The 23,678-nt window shown below is 40.2% G+C and overlaps 2 protein-coding genes across 14 annotated transcripts in view; one reads left to right on the forward strand and one right to left on the reverse strand.

Annotated features, from left to right (window-relative positions):
- nf1a (neurofibromin 1a) overlaps positions 1-23,678 on the forward strand; it is a 186,462-nt gene that overhangs the window by 125,718 nt on the left and 37,066 nt on the right. For 11 of the 13 annotated variants that reach the window (XM_069534939.1, XM_020088252.2, XM_020088255.2 and 8 more), the window contains 9 exons: positions 22-168; positions 1,586-1,696; positions 17,537-17,969; positions 18,041-18,381; positions 18,784-18,986; positions 19,558-19,751; positions 19,829-19,969; positions 22,896-23,175; positions 23,392-23,606. In XM_069534939.1, coding sequence (XP_069391040.1) covers positions 22-168; positions 1,586-1,696; positions 17,537-17,969; positions 18,041-18,381; positions 18,784-18,986; positions 19,558-19,751; positions 19,829-19,969; positions 22,896-23,175; positions 23,392-23,606 — 2,065 coding nt within the window. Of the gene's footprint in view, positions 1-21; positions 169-1,585; positions 1,697-5,655; positions 5,711-6,848; positions 7,324-17,536; positions 17,970-18,040; positions 18,382-18,783; positions 18,987-19,557; positions 19,752-19,828; positions 19,970-22,895; positions 23,176-23,391; positions 23,607-23,678 lie in introns of those variants that run through there. The other 2 variants (XM_020088258.2, XM_069534944.1) reach the window with 2 other exon arrangements.
- On the reverse strand, positions 8,574-12,016 carry LOC109630021 (oligodendrocyte-myelin glycoprotein-like). The gene is made up of 3 exons (XM_020088029.2): positions 11,881-12,016; positions 9,985-10,197; positions 8,574-9,614 (listed from the first exon to the last, which is right to left on the reverse strand). Exons 1-3 carry the CDS (start codon positions 11,883-11,885, stop codon positions 8,636-8,638), a joined length of 1,197 nt encoding a protein of 398 aa, XP_019943588.2. The 5' UTR covers positions 11,886-12,016; the 3' UTR covers positions 8,574-8,635.

Raw genomic sequence — 23,678 nt, forward strand, 5'->3', positions numbered from 1 at the left:
GAAATATTATCTGATTTCCAGAGATCACAAGGCTGTAGGAAGACGACCTTTTGACAAGATGGCAACCCTGCTAGCCTACCTAGGACCCCCTGAACACAAGCCTGTGGCTGACACTCATTGGTCCAGTCTTAATCTGACTAGCTCCAAGTTTGAAGAGTTTATGACAAGGTCGGTGTACTACTAGCCTGTAACATAATGTCTTCTAATGGACTTTTTTCTTAGGCTCCCTTTTTTCCACATGCCCTGTACAAGTGAGTCTAGATTTAAGTCACTGCTGAGCTTCATTTTCAGTTTTCATTCTGTAGTTGCAGTACTTAAAGGTCTAGTGTGTAACTATTAGTAGAAATTGAATGTAGAATAATCCTCATGATGTATTCACTAGTTTGTTTCATCTAAATTGTATGAATTTTTTTTTACCCCAGAAGAGGCCCTTTATATTTAAATACTTTATATTTACATCGAGGGGACCCTCTCTACAGAGGCCGCCATTTTTTTTCATTAGTTCAGACTGGACAAACTAAACACCTTTTGAGTTTTTATGACAACTGAAGCCTTCCACAGGTTCTTTTTCATGTTTGGAAGGGGAGGTTGAGGTGAGGGGTGTTCAGCTGCAATATGCAATTTCAACACTACATATCACAAAATTCTACACACTGTACCTTTAACTTCAAATCAAGACATAGTCTTTTACCTTATTGCTATATATATGTATATGTAATGGATGGAGTGATTAATATCGCTGTTTTGAGGCATGACCTTAATGAAGTTAAAAAATTAGATGAAATAAAGAAATGGATGACCTTCACTTGATCATAGTGAGCAAGAAAAGATTTAATATTTGAGATAGTCTTCAACCGATAAAAGCAAGACTGAACATGTTATTTGTTTGTATTTCCGTACACTAAGGTTGGACTTGGGGGTACTATAATATTTGTTATTAAATATAATTATCTCAGACTTATAATTGTTTAGTATCAGAAAATACGGTACATCTAGCATGTTTGATGACTACTTTGATTTGTGTGCTTTCACTGCATCCTCAAAATCTTTTTTGCTCAAGCAAAGCCATCTACCTTCATACTCTCACTCTGAATTCAGCTTTTGATGACAGGGGTAATATATGGCTTTTTCCTTCTGCAGCCTTTTCTTTTCAAAATCACTTCTTGCATTTCTATTGCTGGCAGATGCTTAGACCTTTGCCGTTGGTGCTGTTGGTTGTTCTCACAGAGATATTGAGATATTTCTTTAAGTCTCTTGGCTTGTGGTTGGCTGTTACATTCTCTGCTATACACACATATGTTAGCTGGGATGGTTACAAACAAATTAATAATATAACACTGAGTGACAAACCTCAGTGTGTGTCCATGGTTCAATCCCCAGCTCCTCCAAACTTACTTGCTAAACTGTTGAACCTCAGATTGGCCCTCTTAGTAATTAAGGAGTGAAAGAGAACTGGATATGTGATTCATAGACAAAGAGGTATAGAGTGTGAATGTAAACTGTGAGGTAAAATGCTTTGAGTTGTGTAGGCTAGAAATGTGCCATATAAATCCATTTACTATATATAAAAGTCTTTGCTCTTTAGGCACCAGGTCCATGAGAAGGAGGAGTTCAAAGCCTTGAAGACGCTCAACATCTTCTACCAGGCAGGGACATCCAAGACTGGGAACCCAGTATTCTACTATGTGGCCCGCAGGTAGGACCTGAATGTCCATTTTCCTTTTCTGTTTATTAAAATTTGGATTTTGTTGTGGATTGTCTGGAGCTTTTTATATTTTTTGGTAGTGCAAAACAGTGCTTTATCATATTTCTGTGAAAGCTATGTGGTTTCAGCATAACTCATATGTTGTTTGAAAAACTATTCTGACATTAGCAGTTGGAAACATAAATCAGTCAAAACGGGCTAGTTGAGCACACTGTGTTAACTTGTCTATTGCTAGAACATTCAACACATTCATTCTACATGTACTGTACACACCCTGGTATTCTTATCAGTGCAGTAAACTGATTGAAGTATAAATATAAAATATATACTATTTTGTGCAAAAAAAAGTAGCAAAAACAGTAAACTTTAAGTATAAAATATGAAATCTAAAAAAACTAATAACAGAGACAGTGGAATGCCGTGAATGAGGTACTGGTGGTTGCAGAATGCTGTGCAAATTAGCAGTATGTAAACAGATGTAATACAAAGAGTCTGTGGTATAGTGTACTTGTATTAGTGTTTATAATGTAAGGTGTTTCGTATATTTTGCCCCTCCATATATAACCTTGAGAAAATATTAGACACACCCTACAGCAGGGGTCTCAAACTCAATTTACCTGGGGGCCGCTGGAGGTAGAGTCTTGGTGAGGCTGTGCCTCCACAAAAAATCTTGTTGCCTCAGTAGACATGTTTTAAGACTGGCGGCCCAGTTCTCTCTCTCATCTCCCTGGTATATTTGGCATATTCCTCAGCATGTCTCGTTGAGTAATGACATCTGATGTTGTACTCCTTGTGCACCGCAAATTTCTCTGTGCATATAAGACACATCGGCGTGCTCCTGTGCTCAACAAAAAAATATTCCTTCTCCCACTTTTCCTGAAATTGTCTGTGCTCGTCGCCAACCTTTCTCTTCACGGCAGGTTTTTTGGGTGACAGGCAGTGGTGTAGTGGTCCCTGGAGAAGTGTGTATACTCTCAATGTTTGCCCTTTTTTAATGCAGCCCAGAAAAATGCCCTGTTTTAGAAACAGTGACATGTAAGACTACTCTATTTAGTTTACCCAAAAATCCATCAGTAGTATTTGCTCATTGTCACATGATTTCTGCTGCTTGATCTCAGGGAGGAAGGATTATGAAATTACTAAACCAATACTGGCCCACAGACTAGTGAGAGACAACTATGCATTTTGAGTGAACTATTGACACCTATTCTCTCACTTGGCAAGTCAGTAGTTTATTTTGTAAACTGTCTCTTTGAACAGCTGATTTGCAACAGATAGCGTGGGCCAGAGTGTGCCACTATTATAAATCAACATGACTTGATCAGGAGCAGTTTGTAGGTATTACTGATCACACAGGCAGCCTGCATGAATGTAAAATATAGATGAGGCAAACATGGTGTTTCAGTTATTTTTTGAACATTTACTTAAATAAAATACTTCAAATCTGAATTTGACAATGCATCTTGTTCATATTTCACCTTAGATAAAAAAAAATGCAAATCATTCTCTTCCACATATCAAAACCAATCAGATAAACTCAAAAGTGCACTGTCATAAAATTTAAATAAACACTATTTTAGCATAACTCATTAGATATATATATAAATATCATATGATGATTGAACATCATCATTCAAATTATTCAACAAAACAATATGTAACAAAACAACAATATTTAGTTAACAATGAAAAAAATGCATTAACAGTGATATACTCTGTCACTGTTATCTGTGATTGTGTTGTGTTTTCAGCTATTAAGTGTCGTTGTTGCTGAAGCACTGTGTTTTCCCACATCATTGAACATGCCACAGGTGGGCACAATGGTAGGGGTGGGATGGCATGGCTGGGTCCCCATTGACCGGTTGTCAGCAGGTTGGGGCGTGAATGACATATAGATTCTATATGTATCTCACGCGTGCATAGTAAGCGAGTTAAAAAAACACATAAGAGGCAGAGTAGCGTGTGTCATGGCTTCTCCATCCTAGGAAAAAAATGGGTAATTTGGCTCGCAGATACTACTGAATGGTGCGCATCAGGGGGGATTTAGAAGTGGGTATACCCAATGCTTACTGAAAAATAAGGGGTACACCATATACCCCCATTACCCTGGACTACACCAGTGGTGACAGGATATATTTTCCTTCCACTTGGTGTCACTCCGGAAACACTGCTAATTTGCTTTGGCTAACTTGACAACAAACGCCACCAGAAGCTGTCAGGGCAAGCACGGCCCGCACGACGACTCGACAAAAAGATGCGTTTGAGAAAAACACGCAGGCCGCACTAACACTAAACTTTGATGTCAAGTAGGGGGCCACAAAATATCATCCAGCGGGCCGAAATTGGCCCGCGGGCCACAAGTTTGAGACCCCTGCCTTACAGTATATTTCAGTTCAATAAAATAAACTACAGCATGCTCTACATCACTAGAATCTACTTTGAACTGAATCAAAAACTGCATTGCACCTGTGTTCATTCTTGCCTTTGGAAATAATAACTTTTCAATAAAAATCAAATCTGATCTCATAATTAAATTCCTGACTGTCAGTATTTTGACAGTTTCACATTTTTTGTTTCTCAGGCTTTGAGCCTTAGTACATTCATTGAAATTAAATACTAGACGCTACATTTAAATGCCAAGTATCAGCTTTAATTTGAGCAGGTTTACATCAATACAGAAAGAACTGTCTAAGAGATACAGCACAAGGTGCCCAAGGTTTAAGGCGCAACCTCACCTTGTCCCTGCCCCTTCTCACTGTTGCCAGGCCCCCAACCCCTGCTCTGCTTGAACACTCTCAAAGTCCAGTATGTCTTGTAAATTGACCAAGTTTCTGTGGGTCCTTCCATTGTAAATGGTAAATGTTTGTATTATATATATAGCACTTTTCTAGTCTTCAGTGTACGAACAGTTCGGTGTGATGCAGCAGCTCATAAGAACAGGACACAGACTTGCGGTGGACTTTTCCCTTTTGACAGCCATACGCAGATCAGCTGTTCCTCTGATGTGAGACGCTGTAACCTAAGGCAACAGAGGGCTGCCATGTTGGTTTGTAAACATGCCTTGTTCATGCTTCTTGACACAATTTTGGGTGTGTGGGTGTGTATGCCCCTTGGAGTTTTGGAGAATACTGCAACTATCAATGTGTTGAGCACATAGGCCCGGTGTTTTTAGCGCCAGTGATGTCATTAAAGATTTAGTGCAGAAGTATTTAAAAGCATAGCGTCAGGGACGAAGATCTGTGACTTTTTCAAACATTCACCTTAAAACTATGGCAAAGATTATAGGTTGCAAATGGGTGGTTGCTTGTTTATCAGTCAGATTAACAAGATGCCTCTCTGAAGTTTGACGAGTTCAACCAGGCTATATTTGTAAAAAGGTATTAGCCGCATTGAACTAGGCTAGATATCTGAATCATTTGCTAATTACATTTTAAACTTGATTTCCATTTATGCTGGCTGTACCTTAACTTGGCCATTTTCACAATGAATGTATGTTTTTATGTGTTATTATTACACATGCACTCATGTAAAAGCATGATTTTATAATTTCTTAATTCGTGAACTAACAACTATAGCTTGATAGAAAATGATAGTGGAGTAGGTTTATGGGGAGTCTTCAGTACAGCATGGAAACCCTGCTGTTTTTGTACAACTTAACTCAAAGATTGTGAAAGAGACTAATGAATAGGATACATGCTTCCAATTAGCCTTGAGGTCAGGCAGAGGGTTGGACAATGCTACAGGCACCCTATCAAATTTGATTCTGCCTCACTTAAAGGTTCCAAGGCTTCTGTGTGACAAATTTGTGTAAAATTTCCCTCTCCTTTTAATTGCATTCAGCCCCACATTGTAGCAAGTAGGCCAGAAACCAAACATAACAATGACTTTAGCTTGATGTGTTGGCAAACAGATTTTTAACTGGAAATGTCACGTGAATGACATCCTTTCAGATGCTATCTCCTCCTCCACCATATGACCCTGGATGATTAAACCCAGCTGTGCAAGGACAGGACCCTGACCCCAGCCATACCATTCAGCATGTTTAAGCTGTTTCCCTCTGGCTGCAGACAGTTTGCCTCCATTCAGGTCAAACGGTCCCAACTGCCATTGGCCTTTTAAATTTTTTATCATGCTATTAATTTATCAAGACCCTGCAGATTTCTGTATTTTTAAATTACTTATACAGTTTCATTTACTTTGATTATTTTATTTTTTCATATTGTATTTATCCATCGTTTGTGTTCATGAGGTTTGTGTGGATACTGCTGTCTGTACTACAAATTGTCCCACGCCTTTTGCTACAAGCATCAAAGTTCTGGACATTGGCCAGAACTACAGGAATAATGTGCAACAGCAATGTTGTCATTTCACTACAATACTGCAAATGTCAAAGGAAATAGGGTATCTGCTTATTTTTCAATCAACTTCTGTAACCCTTGTGAAAGCTTTGCTGTTTGGACAAGTATGTGACAGATCATTTGTAGCTGTTTCCCCCAACCTTTGGAACCATCTTTTCTTATATAAAAAAAAAGCAGAATGAGTGGAAAGTTTCAATAGCTGTTAAAAACTGAATTATATCACAAGCACTCTTTGTACAGATCGCCACTGGGCGGAGGCATTATGTCGTTCAGGTTGTCTGTCCATACGTCCGTCCGTCCTATTCTTGTGAACGTGTCATCTCAAGAATGTCTTGAGGGATTTTCTTCTTCTCTGAGATTATGGTGGTGAAAGGTTAAGGTCACAGTGGCTTCATGGTGGCCTCACAGGGTTTTTTTGGTTTTTCTTTAATGTGATATCTTAAAATCAGCTCGAGGTGAGGTCTTCAAATTTGGTACAAACATTCACTCAGACTCAAGAATGACCTGAATAGAATTTGGTGGTCAATGGTCAAGATAACTGTGACCTCACACTGCAATTGTTTTGCCTGTGAAAGTTCTATCTCCGGAATGACTTGAGGGAGTCCTTTCACATTTGGCACAAACAGCAACAAGGCTAAGAATTCACTAACCAATGTAGTGAAAATGAGCTATACGATACTCGGAGTGTAGCATAGTATGTTATTTGATCTGTTTAAAAGATTAAAAGAAAAGAAGGAAAACTAATTCCATACATTTCTGATTTTTCCTTTTGGCTCTCGATTCAGATCTTCCCCTGTTAAGAAAACAGGTACAAGCACTCTTTCATCCCTACGGCCATTCAGGGGTGTAGGAAGAGTTAGTGTGACCAAGGCTAATCACTTGGCTGTTGTGTTTGCAGTAGAAGAAGTAGTAGTTAGTTGTTTTGACTGGCTATTATATGATGGTAGTGGTGATGATGATGATGATGATGATGACGACGACAACGACGACAATAACTATGATGTCTCTGATGACTATGTCCTTGATGATGGCTGTTTGTGTAAGGGATGCCAAGATGCTGATCAGGTATGCCTCTACACTGCACTTTAGTCGGACTGCCTAACTCTTGCACTTGACCTTATTTATTCTGTTATTTTTTTCTTGTGTATTTTTATGCTATTTACATGGAATTATTTATGTTTTTTCTCTGCCACAAATTGTCTCGAACAACACCTGCGACTCCTGTTCTTGGTTTCTCAGGCCTACTATATTCAGGGCTCCTCCGACATTTATTGTTCTTTGATGTTCTTTTATTTAATCTTATGTGTGTACTTCCTTGCTGTAAACATACATTGCCCTTTAGGGACAAATAAAGTTGAATTTTGAAACTTGGACTCAATGATTAACTAATTAGATTACGGTGGTCAAAGGCCAAGTCACAGTTGCCTCAAAAAACATATTTTTCGGCTTCTGGAATATGATATCTCAACACTGACTTTCAAAATAATTTTGGTCAGCTTTTGATCAGTTTTACTTTAACTTAAAGTTAAAGTGATTACACTTCAGTGGTCAAAGGTAAAAGAATATGTAGTAATATATTAACAGAAACTTCTTTTAACCATCTAAAATACATTGATTACATACACATTACATTACCTAATAAGTCAGTCCAAGAGTGCAGTGAATGAAAGATTGTAGTGACTGAATTAAGAATGTTTCTCTAAAGGCATACAAGGTCCTAAATTAAGGTTAATCTTCACTATACAGATAGTGAATCTTTGATCTAATGATCTGAAATGTCCACCACTGACTCTCTGCTCACTTTCTTTTTCTTTTTCAAATTGCTATTAAAAACAAAATGGTTTTAATTATCATGTCAGAAACATACATTAGTAGTAAGCAGGGCTGTGCAACACTCTCCTATAATCTCCTACGGACTAAAAAAAAAATCTATATTCTGATTCAGGAATAAACTTACAGCTTAGTTAATAACTAAAATTGCTTGTTGCTGAAAGGGCATCCTCGTCTTTCTTTTTGGATGTAATTATTAGTTTCTTGTGCTTTGGTTTCTCTACTCAGAATTTATTTTGTATATTGCATCATAGGGGAGTCATTGCATTGTCCTGTTGTAATTAATGGAATTTCTGTTATTTTAGTATCCACTGAAGACAGGAGCCACTACAACTATTTTATGAATCGCTAATGTTTGTTGATTAGACATTTTGGTCACTACTCAATAAGAGAATGAACCACAGGCACTGTGGAATGGTGGATAATGTATTTTGTACATCCAGTTTACAATAGTCCAACAGCACTAGCATCAATATTATCAAGAAAACATAGAGCACAGTAGACTGTCAATCTGAAAGCTTTACTCTGAGTTAAGCACTGACATTAGTATGCCATTTGAATAATTTTTGAAGACATTTTGAGAGGTTTACTGTTATGTAGGTTCTTACAGTTTCTTCTTTCAACAATCTTGTTAAACTTAATAATAGTGAAAAGAATAACAGCCTCAGCAAATTTCAAGGTACTGTGTTGAGTTAATAATTTAATCTATTGAACAGTGCATTCTGTGTCTTGTCAAGGTGTTTTAGAAGTTGTTGAATGTTGATGTCATTACTATAATGCTCAGGGTTACAGTTAGCTGAGTCTTCACAATTGGGCTGTGACCTTTATTCTGTGAGTTATTGGGCGTCTTCTTTTTCGAAGACAGTGGGTGTGCTGTTGTGCTTGTGTATGTAGAGAAACTGTTGAAACTTGTGGAAGATGTCCAGACAAACACCACTTGGTCACCAGATTTGTTCACTCTTCGTTTGTCTTGATACATTACCGTCTCAAAAAGGGCAGATTTGCCTTGGTGACTTGATGTGACCTCTTCAGTCCTTGCAGGCAATTGGCCTTCACCTCTGCTGTCAACCCAAAGTGGTGGCTCAGTAAACACCGTAGAGTGCCACTCTATTCCTGGTGTTGCCAGGTGGGCTTGCCCACAAATGGGTGTTGTATAACAGGGACAACCTAGAACAGTTGCACGGGTCTGCTTAGCCCATCTCAGGAGCCTCATTATATTTTCTTCTTCTTCACAAGCCCAGGGGTTATCTCCAAGAGACATCATCTCTAGTCCCGTCAACTTCTCAAAGACCCCTTCAGACAACCAGGAGAAGCGATTAGCATTCAAGTAAAACTTAGTCAGCCTAGGCAGCCGGTCCAGTGATCCAGCCAGGATCTGCACTAGATAGTTATGTGACAAATCAATACTCTCAAGGTTGTGTGGCATATTTGTAGGCACAGTCCAAAACCTGTTGTGACTAAGGTTGAGAGTTTGAAGACTGGACAGTGTGTTGTTGATGAAGACCACTCTCTCTAGCTCATTATCTGACAAATCCAACACTTTCAGGTTCCAGTGGTAAGCTGTGTCATTTTTGTCCAGTGACCGTACATGGTTCCCTGCTGCTCGCATGACCCACAGAGACCTTGGTAAGACAGGGGGCAGGTTTTCCAGGCTGTTGTAGGACAGGTCCAGTGTTCGCAGGTGGGCATATCTGCTGAGTTGGTTGTCCAGGCCCAGCAAGCTGTTATAGAAATGTGATCATTGAAAGGCACATTTATAAAAAATTAATTGTATTTACACACTAATGCAAATTATTGTTGCTTTTATTTTAGAGAAATTGAGGCAAAGTGACTCAGTAATGCATAACAGAGCTTTGGACCTTACGTCTAACAAAATTAGTCAACATAAGCTACTGTTTACCAAACCAAGTTATTTATATGCACTGTAAGTGTTTCCCCACCACACTATATTTACTGTTATTATCCTGTCACTTTAGTGTGAAAGGATTTGATAATATGGTCTGATTATTATGATGACCATCTTACATAACCTCGTCATGGTCTGGGAGCAGGCCTGTAATCAGATGACAGCGGAGAGCTGCAGCTGCTTACCTATTAAAAGAGAGGTTGAGAAGGCGGATGTTGTGCTGCAGATCGGGAGGTATTTTGGTTAGGCCTCGTGAGGAGCAATCTACCACACGGTGTCCACGGCTGCAGGAGCACACAGAGGGGCAGATAGTAAGCACCCAATCTCCCAGTAGCCCACACAGCAGTAGGAGGAGGAAGCAGAGCAGAGAAGCTGAGCAGGCAGACATGATCAGAAACCTACAGAATGAGAGAAGTGTTACAAACAGGTTGTACATCTTAAGGTAATTCTTTCCCAAAAGAAAGAAAATTGTGAAAGATTTTGCAAAACATTTCATGAATGTCAGCTTAATAAATTGTATTACTGTCATATTTTGAAACAAATCAATTTAGTGACATACAATACAAACTAGGACTGAATGGCCAAGTATCATTACATACAATTCTGAGAGTATCTGTATTTCTATAAATTGTTCTGATGTCAGTTAGAAAACCAAAATGGAAGTGGACACTTGCTGAAGTCTCTAGATTTTGCCAGTCTATTGCTTTAGTACCGACTGAAATGACAACAGTTTGATAGATCACCATCCAAAATTCCCTATGTGTTCTTTTCAAGGGACAATTTATCTATTACCATCACCAGTTTGTTATCAGATATCCAATGAAATTATGCCAACATTTTCCTGATGGATTGACCCAAAATTCTGTTCAGATCCTCATGGTTCACAGGCGATGAATCACCTTGTCATAATACTTGCAAACTTGCTGAAGCATCCCCTGAATGTCAAACATTCAAATAGTCAGAGACCCCTAGTCAACTGAGATTCAGGCATTCGTTTTTCTTCATCATTCAGAATGAGCGATCCTCACTTTCACATTGCCCTCCTGGGTAAAATTATTCCACAGCAACATGCCATCTTGTCAGTGTGGTGAAGAGGTCTGGGATCGATTCAGGCAACTATGGACCAGTGTCCATAGTTGCCCAGGGTAAGACTGAGAGAGCAACCTCATACAGCATAGTCTCAGGCATTTGTTTGATCTCTCGTGCCAGCAGTCTTTGTTGCACATGCCCAATCCATTGTTAGTGCAGTGAGCCCACATAGCTTGTTGTCTATACTACATCAGCTTCACCAAACCTTGTTAAAAATGTTGCAGTTTTATAAAGCATCAAATTGTCAACATATTTATATTGAACCACCAAATTGGATTCCACTGACAAAATTCTTTGTCAGGTACACCCTAAATCCCAACAATAAGTTAAATTTCCATTCTTAAAGTTCAGAGGCTTCTGTTTTGCAATGGCTGAGCTGTGTGAATAATGTGAGCCATGAGTCATCACAAGTGCTAGTGGTGGCATTTATTATTGAACAGTTTCAATTGGCATGTGATGCCTGTGAAGTGCTGTGGAATTAGAGAGTAGTCTAATTATACTGTCACATCCAAATACATTAGTTAACTCAGACCTTCTGTCAGCTGTTTGTCAGGACTAGTCCTGCTGTAAAGTGGGACAGCTTCTTTCTCCCCCTCTGCCAGTGGGATTGGAGCTAAGACTGCTGCAGTGAGACTATTAATTTGAGATGGTAAAATAACTAAAAGGAAATAAAAAGGTCCATATGTGTCTGTGTTATTAAACGCAGGACAGCAGGACATGTTAACACGTAGAAAATTAGGAAAAATAATTATATTGCACTGTTGGCTTGATGATTGCTCTGCTGTCATTGTGCCAGATATTGTTGAAATCCTGTAGTAACACATTTCTTAATGTCCCCTTGGAATCTTAAATGAAGAAATCTGCATGGTGACAGAGCAAGGAGTTGAGTCCTCATAAGCCAGCACATCATTACATTGAAACAGCTCCCTGTCTTTGCCCATCGGGTGTGTTGCTCATACATTGTTCCTTCTCTGTCCATCTGCATCACTTACCTCATCGTGTCATCTCTCCTTTTCTCCTGTCGTCTCCTCTAGCTCCAGCTGTTTTTCTCCTTAATGATTCTATTGGTTGACTGCTGCTCATAGGTCATTGTGTCACACTCTCACATACTTCCTACTAGTTCTGGACCCATCCTGCTCACTGCTCTGCAGGCTCTTGATAAAGCCAGACGTCCAGGTTAGAGGAGAGAGAGAGAGAGAGAGAAATGCAGCAGCAAGCCAGCCCACTCTGTTGCTGATGAGGCAAGCAAGTGTGTGTGTGTGTGTGTGTGTGTGTGTGTGTGTGTGTGTGTGTGTGTGTGTGTGTGTGTGTGTGTGTGTGTGTGTGTGTGTGTGTGTGTGCGTGTGCGCGCGCTTCATGGCTGTAGCTCTCTCTCGCAATCTGTTGTGTTTTATAATACCTTTTTTATAATAGCTGCCAAAAAATCTTACGGCCTGGTTGACATTTTTAAATGGTGATAAAGGATATCCTCTGGGGTTGTGGTTTTAGAATCCCTCAAGCTATACTGGTTAGAGGTATAGTTATTTAATGGCCTTACTGACAACTATAATTTTAAAAAATCTGCAGGATTTCAGTTACCCGACTCACGGTTGTAACATTGATGTGTGAATTACACATGATTCACTACATAAACATTTTTTGAAAATAATTGCGTTTGTGGTATGTCTCCTGTACTTTTTGTTTTTGGAACACCTGCAGCAGTTCCCTAACTATTTTGTTCATTATTTCCATCCACCTGGTTTATTTATTTCCAAATGTCATACCTGGTGTCAAATCAAACTCATTCAAATTTTATTTGGTTAACCCATATTCACAAATTTGAATTTTGTCTCAAAGGGCTTAGCAACATGCCGCATCCTCTGCCCTTAACTTTCAGCATGACTGAGGAAAATCTACCAAAAAAAACTATTAACAATCAGCTGCCATCATGATCAGCGATCCACCATTACAATTGTGATCCTCCATCACAACTCAGGAGCTAATGCAGCAATCCTAGATCAGCAAACTATAAAAGCACATAGTCTCCACGGAAGAAGTAAAGTCAGTTAAATGTTTTAATGAAACTTTATTGTGATTAAAAAGCGAGAAGCATTTTATTGGCATTGTACTTGTACTCTGCGCAATGACAATAAAGTTGAATCTAAAGAGGAGCAGCTCCATGTGTCATATGGCACCGACAATCTAGGCCTATAGCAATATAACTAAGAGCTGGTCCATGACTGAACTGAACCAGCTCTAACTTAAAGCTTTATCACGGTCTTAAGCCTACTCTCAAACGTAGATGGGTGTCTGCTTCCCAAACTGAAATTGTGCACTCCACAGGAGAGGAGCTTGATAGCTGAAGGCTCTGGCTCCTACTCTACTTTTGTAGACTTCTGGGAGTGCAGTGCTCTAGTGGGGTGATATGGTATCATGAGGTCTGTAAGTTGCTCTAATTTCTTTGAGTGTCATTGTTTGAATGGTGTCTAAAATACCAGTTGCTGGTTGAGATGGTGAGATAATTGAAGTTAGCTGATCAGAGAGATAGAATATGATGAAGCTTTATTGATCCCACGTCATGGAAATTCCCATGTTACAGCAGCAGATAAGTCCGAATGTGGAAGTCAAGACAATATAAAATATAAAAGAGGTAAACAGAATAAAAAACTTCAAACAAAAAAAATACAGAGTATGTATATAAAATACACCTTTCACTTCAGAAACATTGTATAGAAAAAAGTATGCAGTGGTACAGGATGATTGCACAAGAATGTAAAGATTAAAGATTACATTTCCTTTATTAATCCCACAAGGGGGTTAGAATTTCTTTTTACACTCATTTTTACATATGCAGTTTAACCCAATCCCAAACACACAGAGGGCTCACAGACATGCACATTGGTGAGAGATTGCAGAGTAGAGTGATGGGCAGCCCCAGGAGAAGCGCCCTGTAAGCAATTTGGGGGTATAGTGCCTTGCTCAAGGGCACCTCAGCAGTGCCCAGGAGGTGAACTGACACCTCTCCAGCTACCAGTCCACCTTCCATGCTTATGGTCCATGCTGGACTTGAACCAGCCAGCCTCCGGTTCCCAAGCCAAATCTTTATGGACTGAGCTACTGCTGCCCCCAAACGCATCGAATGTAGGGTGGAGGTGCTTGATTACGTTATAATCCTTTCCATGGTCTTCATCAGGTGAGAGGTCAAGGCTACCGGCCTGAGGTTTGGTTCAGTTTGGTTTTGTTCCCTGGGGTGCGCAGTGTTTGGTACCGGGACCACACAGGACATTTTCCACAGTGTCGGGACTCTTTGAGGCTCAGGTTGTAGATGTATAGTACCACCTCACAGAGCTCCTCCGCAAAATCCCTGAGTAGTCTGGAGCTGATGCCATCAGGGCCTCTAGGCTTCCTGGCCCTGATCCTCTTCAGAGCTCTTTCTTCACCTAATCAGCTGTTTAGGGGATAGTGGGCATGGGGGGCGACTCCTGAAGAGGGAGGGGAGATGCAGCTGAGGATGTCCCTGCCGTTCTGGAGGAGGGGGAGTGCATGGTAGCTGCAAGGACAGGTCTTGGGTCCGGTGGGTTCATTCAGTTCATTTGACCACTCCCATTCACCAGATTCTGGGCCCCTTCTATTGTCTTTGCTGTGGCCGGAGATTTTGTTTCTCTCTTGAATTGTTCTGTTGGAGCCTTTCCTCCAACTCCCCCCTGAAGCTGCCCTTGCACTTCCTTATCTCCCTCCTTAGCTCCCTTTTGACCCTCTTCAGTTCCTCTTTATCCTCCTCCTTCAGCAGGGCCTTTAGTGCAGGGGTCAGCCAAGGTTTGTTGTTGGAGAAGCACCTACTGGTTGGCCACAGTGTTTCCTCCAGTGCTAACAGGTGTAAACAATGGAGCCATGGCTAAATGGATCACCCAATGTAGTCCAAGAATTATTTAAAGGCATATGACTAGCCTCAGCACATGTGCATCATTAGGTGCTTATAGTTAACAGGGACTAGTGTGAGAGAAAACACACAAAGCTGTCTTCATAAATAACAAGATTCTCAGCCACTCCTGAGAGTTCTGTGCTTCTAAAAATTCAGAATAAGACCCAGCAGCACGTCAACTATAGCTTATAGGATTGACTGTTGAGTTTTCCTGTGTGGGTATGGCAGACTAAGAACAAGGCTTTCAAATTAGTTCTAGTTTAGTTTAGGTTTACTATTAATGCCAGAGCCCTTTTATTTTGGCCCAGCCAGGTCTCAGTGAGACAGTAAATCATTATTGTGATTTGAAATAATCATTATACTGAGCCTTGGATGATAATGATCTTACATTTTAGAGTCCACATTTAATAAAGATGGTTTGTGGTTGTGTTAATTTTGATTAGGTTAATATGTGGAATTCCTATGTGGAGTTTTGGCTGTCTGACTGATCTAAAGGTAGCACAGAGAAGGGTAAAGGACTGCAACTCTGCCTCTTGGTCCCAACTCTGGGTTGTAATTTTGAATTTATAACTCAGTTATGAGTTTATCATGGTATCATGTCTTCTAACTCCCCATGTTTCTGGGAGCAAGGACAGCCTTTTGAGAGAGAAATTTGGTCATCTCAGAGTTATGTGGCCAGACCATTTCTTCAGGCTGGTCCCCATAGAAATGGGAAAAGACCTGCCAAGTCTGTGATAGTTATCTGCTGCCTTGAGCTTCCATTTATTTATAAAGATGACCAAGAATCCTACCATCACCAGTACCAGGACTCCAGCTGTATTGCCTGCCACTGCTTTACTTTGGTCTGTTTCCTTATTAGGGCCTGAGCACCGACAGTCCAAACGCCCTATTGCTTTTTGTTTGATTATTCAGGCAAATGATGGCTTGAACATACTCAAAAACTCACCAAATGGGCACGTCAGGCCTGGTGAAAATGTATGTAATCTGGTTTAATTGGAAATGGTTGTGGGAAAATAGCTCAACGTCAATTCTGTCCGGTTTAACTGATCTTAACAAAATTCAGTACACACGTGTATCATGACAGGACAAAAAGAAAAGGCCCCTGCCATCAATTTGATTAATGCAACAGAAAGTCAAATATTCTGGATTTAGTGGCCATTTTGGCCATTTTACTTGTGTATTTTAATGAATTCCTCTTAGAGCTGTAATCAGATCAACATCAAAATCAGTAAGTGTCATCTTAACAAGATGGAGATTAAAGCTACCTCGATTTTTGAGGGTTTTTTATAAGGCGTCAAAGTTTGATGACTCGTTATCAAAACACAAGGTTGTTGTATCTCGGACATACATGGTCCAATTTACTCAAAACTCGACATGTATGACAGTCCTGGCCTGATGATATCTACATAGAAATCTTGACTTAAGCTCACAGTGCCTCCAACAGGCAAGAGGAAGTGTCCTTTTTTTTGCACGTCTTACACTTGATGTACTCCTCCTCATCCATTGACTGCAACCATGTCGAACTTTATCAGAAGAGTCTCAAGACATTAATAATTAAATCTTATTGAAACTGAGTTTTCATTGAACACCAAATAAGTGGTGTGGCGTGACACACATAATTGCTGTAACTTCAGTGTACATTGTTCAATCTCCTTCAAACGACGTGTGTAACAAGATCCCCCACCCCAAAGACATTCATATGTAGTTTTATATTTATGTATATGAGCGTGGCAAAGTAGCTGAATAGTGCCCCTCAGGAGCAGCCCTAGCACCATGATTGACTGACATATACAAAAAATGGTAGGGACAAGTGTCATTTCATTACGAACAAAAAACTCTCTTGGATCGATATGCTAGACCTTACCGGAAGTCAGACATTTTTAATTAAGTGGCCATATTTGACCATTTACACACGTTACATTTGAACAAACTCGTCCTAGAGCTTTCATCAGATCAACTTTAAACTCAGTGAGTGTCAACTTAACACCATGGAGATTGAAAGTTATTAAAAGGTCTAGTGTTTGTCATACGTTGTGACCATGGTGTGGCAATGAATTTGATGATTTTCCAAAAAAAAGGGATTTTTTATAACTCTCTGTGCATTGTCCAATCAGCCTCAAAACCCATTCACACGATCACAGTCCTGCCATGAACAGATCCATATGTCAATATTGACTCATGATAAAAGTGCTGACTGCTGACATGTTTTATACTTTGATTCACTGCTCCTGGCTGGTTTCAAATATACAATTCAAATGAGCTCAGACAACTCATAAGAACATGGTCTGGAGACATTTCCTGAAACCTTGTAAACATTGACTGCATCAGGTCCCAAGATTGCAAATGCTCATCAATTGTCAATAAGAACGTCAGCCCCTTTTCTTTGTCTTGGCTTTTTGGGTAGCTGCTTAGTATTGAAGGTAGCCTTGTAGTTATGGTTCGGTTGAGGGCTCTCCTGGTTACAACCATTGTTGCTGATGTTGTTAATTCCATCCTAATCTTGCGGACTTTTTCTGGTCTTGTTATTTCAGGGTCTCTGGTTTGATACCACTGAGGCTAAAAAGTTCTTACAAGAAAAGAGATAAAAAAAAAAAAAAAGTAGATTCTCAGAAATTAAAATATATGATTCTTTTGCAAATTTGGCCTTGCTCATGTGCAAAAACTCATGTAAAATGCAGTTTATTTAGTACATAAGGCCTGAATTTAAATCTGATTTTGTCTTATGTTTATTTATCTTCTTTCTGTAGGTTCAAAACGGGGCAGATCAATGGTGACCTGCTCATCTATCATGTCCTCCTTACCCTCAAACCCTACTATGCCAAGCCCTATGAGATAGTAGTAGACTTAACTCATGTAGGACCCAGCAATCGCTTCAAGACTGACTTCCTTTCTAAGTGGTTTGTGGTCTTTCCTGGCTTTGCCTATGAGAACGTAGCAGCTGTTTATGTCTACAACTGCAATACATGGGTGAGAGAGTACACCAAGTACCATGAGCGGCTTCTGACAGGCCTGAAGGGCAGCAAGCGACTCCAGTTTATTGACTCTCCAGCTAAGCTGGCCGAGCATATTGAACCTGATCAACAGAAGCTGCCTGCTGCAACACTGACCCTGGAGGAAGATCTTAAAGTGTTCCATAATGCCCTAAAGCTGGCCCATAAAGACACCAAGGTCTCAATAAAGGTGAGGATGCAGCCATAAAATCTGAATACCTTGCATTATGCATTATATTTTCACATTTTCTTGTTGATCAGGTGGGTTCGACAGCAGTTCAGGTGACCTCAGCTGAGAGGACCCGTGTCCTTGGCCAACCAGTCTTCCTCAATGATGTCTACTATGCTTCAGAGATTGAGGAGATTTGTCTTGTGGATGAGAGCCAGTTCACCCTCACAATGGCAAATCAGGGCACACCACTCACATTCATGCACCAGGAGTGTGACACCATCGTCCAGTCCATCATCCATATACGGACACGCTGGGAGCTGTCGCAGCCCGACTCTATCCCACAGCACACCAAGATCCGTCCAAAAGATGTTCCTGGCACTCTACTCAACATTGCTCTGCTCAACCTTGGCAGTTCTGACCCTAGCCTCAGGTCAGTCATGTTAGGCTTGTAGTTATTTTTCCCATGTAGTTTAAACAGCTTAAATGGAATAAGCCAGGCTACAAAGGGAAGGAGACTCTGAACCGTTTGATCAAGACACCATTTTCTTTTCTTTTTTCCAAAGAAGCTTTAATTTCTTCTGTGTACTCTGTGCAACAATTTCTTCCCAGAGAAAAATTGTCTATTTAGTATTATTTTTTGTAACAGGAATTGTAGGTACCAACATTTCAAATGACTTCTGTTGTGCCCTGCAAATATAAAATGACCTTGTGTGTTTTTAATAACGTAGACACACAAGGTAAATTTAGGCAAGTTAGGTTAATCTACATGCCCAAAAGAACATCAGACATGTAATGAACTTAACACCTGACTTATTTTCTTTTTCACATCCAGGTCTGCAGCTTACAATCTGTTGTGTGCTTTGACCTGCACCTTTAACCTAAAGATAGAGGGCCAACTGTTGGAGACGTCAGGCCTCTGCATCCCAGCCAACAACACTCTCTTCATAGTCTCCATCAGCAAGACTCTTGCTGCCAATGAACCCCATCTAACACTGGAGTTTCTGGAAGAGTGCATCTCAGGCTTCAGCAAGTCCAGTATGTCCACTTAAAGGGATAGTTAACAGAAAAATTAAAATTCACTCATCTACTCACCACTATGCCGTTGGAGGGGTGGGTGAAGTGAAGTGTTTGAGTCCACAAAACACTTCTGGAGTTTCTGCGGTAAACTTTGTTGCAGCAGATTCAAATACAATTGAAGTCAAGGGCCAGTCTTTCTTCAGTCGTAATAAAACAACAGAAAATAAATAACATGCTTCCATACTGCTCATGTGGTGTCATCCAAGTGTCTGCAAGCCCCGACGTTCATATTCGACTGGAAACAAGGTCATGTACACCATGTTTTAAGCCTAAATTTCCGCTGATATCTTCCTACGAGGTGCATTCAAGGACCCTCGGACACACCATTGTGTGGCTATGGCTGCTAGTTTAGCCACTTCCTGTAGACTTTTATTAGTACAACCTACTATAAACCCACATCTAACCTACTGTTACAGATAATAAGAAAATCTCTAATTGCATAGCATTGATCAAACTCTTAACTTGTCTTAACCTTGTGTTATAAAGTAAACCAGGAATTGTGTTAAGTCTCTGTGTTGGTCTGTTGCAGGTATTGAGCTGAAGCATCTCTGCTTGGAGTACATGACACCTTGGCTGCTCAATCTAGTCCGCTTCTGTAAGCACAATGATGATGCCAAGCGCCAGCGTGTAACTGCAATTTTGGACAAACTCATTACCATGACCATCAATGAAAAGCAGATGTATCCCTCTATCCAAGCCAAGATCTGGGGAAGCCTGGGCCAGGTACGTGCACCACACCAAATGTTTGAGTAAAAAATGTCTTGTGGTTTAGGCCTCTAACTTTGCCACTGTGTCCTCAGATAACGGACCTGTTGGACGTGGTGTTGGACAGTTTCATTAAGACTAGTGCCACTGGAGGTCTCGGCTCCATTAAAGCAGAGGTCATGGCTGATACTGCAGTGGCTCTGGCTTCTGGGAATGTCAAATTGGTCTCCAGCAAGGTGAGACTCCTAGTTGTGAACTCATAGTGCATTAACAGTAACCTGTTCCACCATCCACATATCTTAACTGGAGATGCTTTTTAAAGGTCCAGTGTGTAAGATTTAGGTGAAAGTGAACTATTGGCAGAAATTTAATGTAGAATAATCCTCATGACGTTTTTACTAGTTTGTTTCATCTAAAATGTATGAATTGTAGTTTTTTTTACCCCAGAAAAGGCCCTTTATATTTAAATACTTTATATCACATCAAGGGGACCCTCTCTACGGAGGCTTCCATGTTTTTTACATTAGTCCAGATTGGACAAACTAAACACCTTTTGATTTTTTATGACAACTGAAGGCTGCCACAGGTTCTTTTTCATGTTTTGAAGGTGAGGTGTGTTCAGCTGCAACATGTAATTTCAACACTAGATATCACAAAATTCTACACACTGTACCTTTAAATTAATATGATGCTATTAGTGATCTCTACTTTGTTGGAGGGGAAATTGTTTTTCAACCAGCGGGTAGAGAAGTGTTTGCTAGCACTGTCAAACAATCACGTAACTCGGCCACTGCATGAAGATGCTTGGTTCCCTCCTTCTACACTCCATCTGGACCAAGCACATGCACAGACACTCACATACACACCTGTACTTAATGTAGGATCTTGTTTGATCATGCATTTACCTGAGGTTATGACTCATTTACACTGATTTTCAGTTACTTACATTAACCAATGAAACTACAGTAACATTACCTTGTTCAAAGTATGTGTAGTTTTGTATGATCCAATGGGTTGAATAATACTTTTCCATATTTTTTGGAAAATGAAAATTTTCCACAATGTATAAATTTAATAAATACATATATTTCAGCACGTACATTGTTTTATGGATCAAGTGATAAGGTGGATGAATGACTGACTTCTCTTTAAGCTTGAGCTTCTCCCACAAGTTGATAATTATGTGATAAATCACCTGTAAATGTCTCCCAACGAAAGAAAGAAAACAGCTAATCCACTCACTATCCATATCTGTGTGCTTTGGATCCAATTCAGCCTGTCAATTAAAATAAACAAACAGCATGTACAGGCAGACACAAAAATAGCCAGGCCCTGGCTTCTATTTCGATAGTTACTAGCACTGCACTGAATGGTGACATGCCTTTCATTTACCAATGCTATGGATTTGTTCATTGGAGTCATATTTTTCTGTAAGTTTGTGAAATGTTTTTAAATGATTTGCCACAATTAATTGATCAAAGGTAAGAGTAAATGTGTCACTAAAACTTCTACAGGATATTTATGCAAAAATGAAAGCCGACAATAATCATTTAATTCTTCAGTTATTGTCGATGTGCCCTTATTTTATAATGTCTGTGTTACTTTGACCATTTTGGCCTGCCTCACATTTGAGGAGTGAGCAAAACACAAACAGAACAAAACAAGCACCAGATTTCCTCCAGGAGCATTGCTTCAGGGTTTTCTCTGACAAACTGATCAGTTTTTTCATTGGCTCCTTGTGAATTTCACATCTTTACCAACAGCCTCTGTAATTACCCATCTTAGAATCTCTATGCTACTTCATTAATGGCAGTAATGATGGATCATAAACATGTCAGTAGAGATGGATACCATATAAGGCTATGCTATCTGGAGTTTTCTGCTCTGCAAAATTAAAGTGTCTTGAATCTATGACCGTGAGTGAAAATGTTCCAAACGTTAACATACTGCACAGCCCCCCAATTGCTGAGTCACATAAGCCCGCTCCTCCTTCTCCCTTATACTTATAAAGGATAACTAACACAAAAAAATTGAGTAGTATTTAGAAAAATCAGAGAAAGACGCAAGTGAGGGTTTCCTCTCCCAGGACAGACTGAAGTACAATAGATGTCTCATGCGGCATAGCTCATCAACAAATTAACAATATTTACAGTTGTATAGTTGTATCCATAATCGACGCTCAGCTGCTACCACAATCCAAGATAGCCCACCATGTGGCCGCACCAGCGATCCTGGAGCTACAACGATGTCTTGTTGCATGAGGGTTAGGGTTGTGCATGCAACTAGACATCTTTGCAGATCCAGGTTTTGACATTATGTCATGTATCGACATTAATCTGATGATGAGGGAGAGGTAGAAAGAGAAGCTCCATTTGTGAATTACAATGATTACAATAATCAAGTCTGGAGGTAACAAAGGCATGGACTACTGTTTCTGCATCTTTTTGAGACAGGTTGGCCTGAGTTTTGGAATGTTACTTTGGTGAAAAAAGGCAGTCCTTGAAATCTGTTTTAAATATGATTATTTACTTTTCCTTAAAACATGTTTGGAGTTTAGTTCACTTCATAGATAAGTCTCAAGTAGGAAGTGGAACCAAATGTTTTATACAATTCTCAAATGTTGCAAAATATGCATGTTGCACACAAATAGGGTAAGCTTTTAGTTCTTAAAATATTCTTTAAAGATTTCAGCTCATAGCTCACTGGCTTATCCTGTTTGAGCGATTGTTCTCATTTCACTAATTGAAGTTCTGTGTTTCAATACAGTGAGTGGGACTCACTCTGTGAGCGACCTGTGGTAAATTCAGCACATTCACTAAATCTATTACACAGTGTGAGAGTGAACGTGAGCCGTGGGTCACATATGAAAGACCAACTACTCAGCTGAAATACCCTAACCTGCTAGTTTCACAGTTAATCAAACTAGTGAAGTGCCCGTTCTATACCTGCCTATTTGGAATGGGCTGTTTACTTTGCCTGTGGTAACACTGATTGCAGATTTCTTTCTAAAACTGTAACAAAACCACCACAATATCAACACTTACCACCACCTAATGATTGTTACTTTTTCTAAAGTGGTAAAATCTTTTTTCACCACACAACTGCACATGATTCAGTCAGGCCTCTTTTTCTCTCTCTTACGACTGCTCTCTCTCTTGCTAGGTTATTGGTCGGATGTGCAAGATCATTGACAAGACATGCCTGTCGCCAACACCCACTCTGGAACAGCACCTAATGTGGGACGATATTGCCATCTTGGCACGCTACATGCTCATGCTATCCTTCAATAACTCCCTGGATGTTGCAGCCCACCTGCCATACCTGTTCCACGTGGTGACCCTGCTGGTAGCTACGGGGCCGCTGTCGCTTAGGGCTTCCACCCATGGTTTGGTTATCAACATCATCCACTCCCTCTGCACCTGCTCTCAGCTTAACTTCAGTGGTGAGCACTGACAGAATCTGTGTGTTTAGGCTAGCACCCTGCTGCCACAGTTACATCAGACTTGCATCAAACTTGAAAAGAGCAATCCTGAGGGTAGTGCACTCAAGCCACTTGAACAGTTGGGAGCACACACACACACAAACACACACACACACACACACACACACACAATACACAATGGAAATTAACGTATGTCGTTGTGTTTAATGATTCCAGAGGAGACAAAGCAGGTGCTGAGGCTAAGCCTGACCGAATTCTCTCTGCCGAAGTTTTACCTGCTGTTTGGCATCAGCAAAGTCAAGTCAGCTGCCGTCATTGCCTTTCGCTCCAGCTACAGAGACCGTTCCTTTTCACCAGGCTCTTATGAGAGGGAGACATTCGCCCTGTCCTCCCTGGAGACAGTCACTGAGGCCTTACTGGAGATCATGGAGGTAAGTAAGAGAAAGTCAAGCCTATTCGACATAGGCTTTTCAATAATACTTTTTTCCCCAGTGCTTTCATTG

Source organism: Paralichthys olivaceus, chromosome 11 (assembly GCF_024713975.1).
Source record: "Paralichthys olivaceus isolate ysfri-2021 chromosome 11, ASM2471397v2, whole genome shotgun sequence".
In the NCBI taxonomy this organism is placed as follows: Eukaryota; Metazoa; Chordata; class Actinopteri; order Pleuronectiformes; family Paralichthyidae; genus Paralichthys; species Paralichthys olivaceus.

Coding starts and splice junctions, on each gene's coding strand:
- LOC109630021 (XM_020088029.2), bottom strand. Junction 9,615..9,984: donor CTCAACCTCTCTTTTAATAG/GTAAGCAGCTGC, acceptor TTTCTATAACAG/CTTGCTGGGCCTGGACAACC.